The following is a 6,586-nucleotide window of genomic DNA, read 5'->3' on the forward strand; positions in this document are numbered from 1 at the left end:
ATAAAAGGGCCGAGGAGCACCATGTGACCACACAAGAGGGTTTTATGACCAATAGGAGCTTCAAATGCTCTCCCTATTTGTGGATAAACACAGTGAGTGCTCAAAAGATAACCGAAAAGAAACGACAAAGCAACACACATGCACATGCAATGTAATGCAATACTTGAAAGTAAGTCTAGATGCTTGTCAAGTTTGATCCAAGGTTAAGCTTCTTCACACGCTTTTCGATGGTTATCTTAACCATGTTAGATAAGCCTTAAGTGCATTACTAAAAATTAAGCATGTTTTATATTACAGTGCAATGCAAGGGACAACACAGGCTTATTTTTTAGTGAAGTTACTAAGGTCAAGCACATTGAGCTCATTCCTCAACCGATAAAATAAAGCCTCATCTAGCGGTTTAGTGAAGATATCTACCAATTGATCCTCGGTCCTTACACCTTCTAGTGATATATCATTTTTAGTAACATGATCTCTAAGAAAGTGGTGACGGATATCTATGTGCTTGGTGCGAAAGTGTTGAACCAGGTTATTACCAAGCTTTACCGCGCTCTCATTGTGACACAAGAGAGGTACCATTTCTAGAACTACACCATAGTCTAGAAGAGTTTACTTTATATAAAGAATTTGTGCACAATAAGCACCCGCAGCAATGTACTCCGCCTCGGCGGTGGACAATGACATGCTATTTTACTTCTTAGAGGTCCAAGACACTAGTGATCTACCAAGAAAATGACACCCTCCGGATATATTTTTTCTATCAATTTTGTAACCGGCATAATCTGAATCAAAATAGCCAACTAGTTAGAATCTAGCTCCATTAGGATACCAAAGACCAATGCTTGGTGTGTCCTTAAGGTACCTAAGGATTCTTTTAATGGCAGCTATGTGAGCCTTCTTAGGATTAGCTTAAAATCTAGCACACATACACACACTAAACATGATGTCGGGCCTAGATGCGGTCAAATATAACAAGCTACCAATCATAGAATGGTAGAGAGTTTGATCAATCGATTTACCTCCCTCATCTAGGTTGAGATGTTCATTAGATGGCATTGGTGTCTTGATTGACTTACATTCATCCATTTTGAACCTCTTGAGAAGGTCCTTGGTATACTTTTCTTGAGAGATGAAAATCCTCTCTCTCATTTGCTTGACTTGAAAATAAAGAAAGAATGTAAGCTCCCCAATTATAGACACCTCGAACTCCTTTAACATCAATTCACCAAACTCTTTGAAATAGTCTTCATTTGATCAGCCAAATATGATATCATCAATATATACTTGACAAATGAAGATCTCTCCATCAAGTTTCTTGGTGAATAGTGTGGTGTCGACCTTTCCAATGGTGAAGCCCTTCTCAATGCAGAAATCCCGAAGGCGCTCATAGCAAGCTCTTGGGGCTTGCTTAAGCCTATATAGCGCATTGGACAACCTATAGACATGATTAGGATATCTAGGGTCTTCAAAACCGGGAGGTTCATCAACATAGACTAGTTTATTTATGAAGCCATTTAAAAATGCACTTTTAACATCTATTTAATATAATTTCATTTCATGATGAGATACATATGCAAGAAGGATATGAGTGGCTTCAAGTCTTGCAACCAGTGCAAAGGTCTCTCCAAAATCTAACCCTTCGACTTGAGAGAACCCCTTTGCAACTAGCCTTGTCTTGTTCCTCACAACGATGCCTTGATCATCTTGCTTGTTGCGGAACACCTATATTGTTCCAATGACTCTTATATCTTGTGGTCGCTCTTCAGGTATCCAAACTTCATTGCAGGTGAAGTTGTTCAACTCTTCATGCATGGCATTTATCCAATCCAGATCTTGAAGAGCTTTTTTTACATTCTTAGGCTCAATGCAAGAAACAAATGAGTGATGTTCAATAAATAAAGCAAGTTTTTGAGAGTGAGTCATTACTCTCTTTGAAGGACTTCCTATGATGAGATCTTGTGGATGTGCTTGTAGTAGGGGTGAATTTCTTCTATCAACCACTTAAGGGGGAGGTTGTGGAGCATCAAAATCTTGAGCTTGTGCCACCATTTGATCCTGGTGCATGGTTATAAGCCATTTCAGCTGAAACGAAGAGGCTGCTACATATAAATATACTAAATTTCGAGCCCTTGATAATAGTGAAATATAATATCCATACCTTACTACACCTTTGTGAGTATCCAACCACCATAGACCTACGGGTGAATATTAAGGCCTGGTTTAGTTCCAAAAAATTTTCAACCAAAACTATCACATCGAATCTTATGGCACATGCATAGAGTATTAAATATAGACGAAAAAAACTAATTGCACAGTTTAATTGGAAATCGCGAGACGAATGTTCTAAGACTAATTAGTCCATGATTAGCCATAAGTGCTACAGTAACTAGCATGCGCTAATGATGGATTAATTAGGCTTAATAAATTCATCTCGTAGTTTCTAAGCGAGCTATGTAGTTAGTTTTTTGGGGAAATGGTGTTCTTGCCCCTTACACATATGTGCAATTGTGATTTTGTCCTCGTTTTTCTAACTTTGTGATTTTGCCTTTAACTGTTCACAAGTCAATGCGATTTTGTCCCTGGTCAACGCGAATTTACCCCTGTTTTTACCGTTGACCAGGGGCAAAATCGCGTTGACTTGTGAACAGTTAAGGACAAAATCACAAAGTTAGAAAAACAAGGGCAAAATCACAATTACACATCAAAGTGGGGGCAAGAACACAAGAGCCCCTAGTTTTTTTTATTAGTATCCGAAAACCCCTCCCGACATCCCGAAACATCCAATGTGACATCCAAAAATTTTTATTTCATGAACTAAACACACCCTGAGCCTATGTCCAAACCTGTCGACTACAAAACCTGTGGGTACCTCTGTCTATGGGTCCAACTGTCATCCATACAACCAGAGTGAATATACACAACATGAGGTACGTAACAACGTGAATTATTATTATTTGTCTCAATCTTCTTCTGCCTACGTACACTTCAAGCAATCGTCACAAGTACGTTACTAGTACGTCTATGTGGCTCACACATTTGCCGCAAACACGTAAACCGATAGTATCATCATTTCCTAACACGGTTATCGCCAAAGGCATGCCCGGATGCCCCATTACGCTAACACACCGGCCAAAGCTTAGCTGTAAAAAGCCGAACGAGCCAGTGAGCCGATGCACGCACGCACGACGGCACGAGCTCCACTGACACAACACACCTTTAAACAAGCCGGCGAAAAAAAAAACAACCAAAAAGGCATAAAGTGCATGACACCGGGGCCCACGCGTCATCCTCAGCACGGCCAGCTATGCCGTCGACGACGCCAACGTCTCGCCTCCCCACCCGCTCGTACAAGTAGCGCGGGGGTAGTAGCGTCATTTGGCGCTCCCCCGCCACCGCTTTAAATTGATCCCAAAAGCGGGAGCCGAACAGAGCGAGGCACCCCAGAGCGCCGCGGCCGCACGCAGAGGAGGCGAGAGGAAGCAGAGGAGGAGCAGGATGGTGGCGATGGGCGTGGACGAGGACGAAGAGCGGCGGATGGATGAGCGGCCCATGCACCAGGGCTGCATGGCGGGGTTCCTCCACCTGTTCGACCGCCCCCAGATCCTCTCCGGCCGCCGCCTCCACAACTCGCAGCGCCGCCTCACGTCGTTCTCCAGTGTACGTACGCGCGCGCCCTTTCCCCTCTGTGCTGCAAACGGATAATGAATCTTGGCTGTGACCGCTGTGCTGTGTGTGTTTCAGGGCTCGGCGACGCCGTCCGAGCGGTCAATGCCGCTGGAGCGCGCGACGCCGGCGCCATCGTCGCCGGACATGACGCCGCCGGCCGCGCCGCGGCCGTCGCTGCAGCTTCCGCCGCTGGACCTCAAGGACGGAGGCGGTGGCGGTGGTTACGGCGCCGCGCCGTCGTGGAGGCTGCCGCGGCTCTCGTTGGACAGCCGCGCGGTGGTCGACGCCAGGGGCAAGCTCCGGCCGCGCGAGATCCGGACCTCGGCCTCCGCCGCCGGCGCGCCGCCGTCTCCATCAGCGGGGGGAGGCGACGAGCGCCGGTCCCCCAGCGTGGTCGCGCGGCTCATGGGCCTCGACGCGCTCCCGCACGGCCACCAGGCGGCGGACGTCGAGTGCGGGCAGCACGGGCACGGCGGCGGCGCGGCGAGCCCGGCCACGCTCCGGCGGTCCGCGTCCGAGCGCGTGCCGCGGGACCCGTCGCAGTTCCGCTTCGTCGACCCGTCCTTCTTCGAGAGGCCGGCGGCGTCGCCGCCGCCGCCGCGCCGGCCGTCGCCTGCGTCGTCCCCGACGGCCGAGGAGGCGGCGGCAATGCGGCGGGCGCTGGATCCGGCCGTCGTCCCGCACGCGTTCCAGAGGCGCAGCCGCTTCGACGCGCACGATGTGTTTCCGGAGCCCGCGAAGCAGCGCGCAGACCAGGCGTCCGGCGGCGCCGCCCACGGCGAGATCGCGCTCTACGGCGAGATCGAGCGGCGCCTCCGCAAGCGCGGCATCGCGGAGCCCGCGCGGGATCTCGAGACGCTGAAGCAGATACTGGAGGCGCTGCAGCTCAAAGGGCTCCTCCACCACACCCCTCCTCCGGCGCCTGCGCAGGCACGCACCCCTCCGCCACCCATCGTCGTCATGCGCCCGTCCAGTCGCGCGCCGCCGCAGATGCCGCCGCCGGCGCGGCTGACGCCCGCGTGCCGCCCACGCTCGCCGGACCTGGCGGCGTCTCCCGCACGTAGCCCGGCCTCCCCGGCTCGGCGTGGCTCGCTGTCCCCCCAGCGTCGCGTCTCGCCGGCGCAGTCTCCGAACCAGCAGCAGCAGCCGCAGGCTCCTTTTAGGAAGCCAAGCGGCTTCGACTCCGCCGGTGCCCGCTCTCGCATTGCCCGCCGCGCGGCGCACAACGCCGCGGCCCTGTTCCCCGACGACGAGGCCTCCACCACATTCTCCGACGGCGGCAGCAGCAGCTCCTTAAGCGCCTCCTCCCGGTGGGACTTCGAGCCGGGAGGACCGCGGCCTGCTGGACCGTTGCAGCAGCCGGACCCCCGGACGGACCGCGGCCTGCTGGAGCGGTGCGGGAAGCTCCTGAGCAGTATCCAGGCGTTCACCGGCGGCGACGCGGCGGGGACCGACCAGCAGCCCAGCCCCGTGTCCGTGCTCGACGCGGCGGCCTTCCTCGCGGACGAGGACTCGCCGTCGTCGTCGTCCGGGTCAAAACGAGCCATCGACTTCCGCCGCAGCAGCAGCGTCCGCCCAAAGGCCGCGGCCACCAAGGTGTCGGACCCAGAGGATGACGTGTGGGCCCCATCGTCATGGCCCCTGGACCCGGAGGCTTGCAGCGACCCGGACTACGCGTACGTGGCCGACCTCGTCCGGCTGCTCGGTGGCTCCCGCCGAACGCGGCGGGACCCAACCGACGCGTACAAGGCCGCGGAGCAGCGCAGGCGCCACCAACGTGGCGGCGACCCCGACGACACGTGGCTGCTGTGCGGTGCGGTGGCCGAGGCCCTGGAGTCGCAGCGGTCGGTGTGCCCCTGGGAGCCCGCGGCGTTGCTCCGCGGCGCCGAGCTCGTAGCGCACGTCTGGGCCGAGGTCCGGCGCGCCGGCGAGCCCGTCGTGGCGCGTGCCGCCGGGGAGGACGCGGACCTCAACGACGTCACCTGCAGCGCCATCCGGCGCGACCTGGCCGCGGACAGCAGCGGCCCGTGGGGATCCCAGCAGAAGCAGCGGCACGGTGCGGAGGTCGCCGACGCGGTGCTGCAGATCGAGCGGCTGGTGTTCAAGGACCTGGTCGCGGACACCATCCGGGAGCTTGCTGACGCGGACCGGCCCCTGCCACGCCGGAAGCTGGTGTTCTGATCACGCAGTACTTCGCCGTCTTCAATTAGGCAGTGATGTAAAACTATAACCTGTTTTTTTTACCACGCCTTAATCATGTTAATTAGCATTGCTCATCGGAACTGTTAATTAGTAGCCATGTAACGCCGATGATTATGGAGCAGTTTTAAGAACTCCAACCAAGGAAACAATGGATGCATTTCAGCTGCACTGGCCGTTTCGGTTCTGTTCCGGCGTCATGGCTCGCATGTTACTCTACCAGCAGTAGAGCCTGCTGCTGCTGCCGCCATTGCTGCTTCTGGTGATATGATGATCTGTTTGCTGTTCCGGGCATGTGGCGGCAGTGAAGAGCGACGACCGTATCGCACAGTACCGGCACTCACCATCGATGGGTGAAGGTGAAGGCGAAGCAGCGGCCCTGGCCGGGCCTTGACTTGGGCGTCGTACAGCCGCTTGAATGGCGCCATTATTCGTGGCGAGATGCGGGATGCGGGACTGCGGCGTGAAGGCGAAAGAACGGCTGGCAACATGGATGGGCAGTGCAATGCGAACCAGCTGCCAGCTGATGGGTGCACAGTTTCTCGATTGGGGGCCTGGCCTCCTGGGCGGCCTGCGCTGCGACGGATCTGGCTTGGACGCGTGGGACGACGGGATCATGGGAAGGGTAGGCCTGCCCGCCTCTGCCCGGAGTGCGCAGTGCAGTGGTCGGCGTGGAAGTGGCAACAGTGCCCGAAATCCGTCGTGTTCGTATCACGACGAG

At 54.8% G+C, this 6,586-nt stretch overlaps 1 protein-coding gene across 1 annotated transcript; it reads left to right on the forward strand.

Moving 5' to 3' along the window:
• Nucleotides 1-3,438: 3,438 nt before the first annotated feature.
• LOC136482213 (uncharacterized) lies at nucleotides 3,439-6,017 on the forward strand. Its single transcript, XM_066479447.1, has 2 exons — nucleotides 3,439-3,657; nucleotides 3,742-6,017. Exons 1-2 carry the CDS (start codon nucleotides 3,496-3,498, stop codon nucleotides 5,845-5,847), a joined length of 2,268 nt encoding a protein of 755 aa, XP_066335544.1. The 5' UTR covers nucleotides 3,439-3,495; the 3' UTR covers nucleotides 5,848-6,017.
• The last annotated feature ends 569 nt before the right edge of the window (nucleotides 6,018-6,586 follow it).

This window comes from Miscanthus floridulus, chromosome 9, assembly GCF_019320115.1.
Source record: "Miscanthus floridulus cultivar M001 chromosome 9, ASM1932011v1, whole genome shotgun sequence".
NCBI lineage: Eukaryota > Viridiplantae > Streptophyta > Magnoliopsida > Poales > Poaceae > Miscanthus > Miscanthus floridulus.

Bases quoted from the DNA above. Each gene is read 5' to 3' on its own strand.
- LOC136482213 (XM_066479447.1), top strand. From the start codon at position 3,496: ATGGTGGCGATGGGCGTGGACGAGGACGAAGAGCGGCGGATGGATGAG. The intron at 3,658-3,741 runs GTACGTACGCGC...TGTGTGTTTCAG, and splicing joins GCCTCACGTCGTTCTCCAGT to GGCTCGGCGACGCCGTCCGA.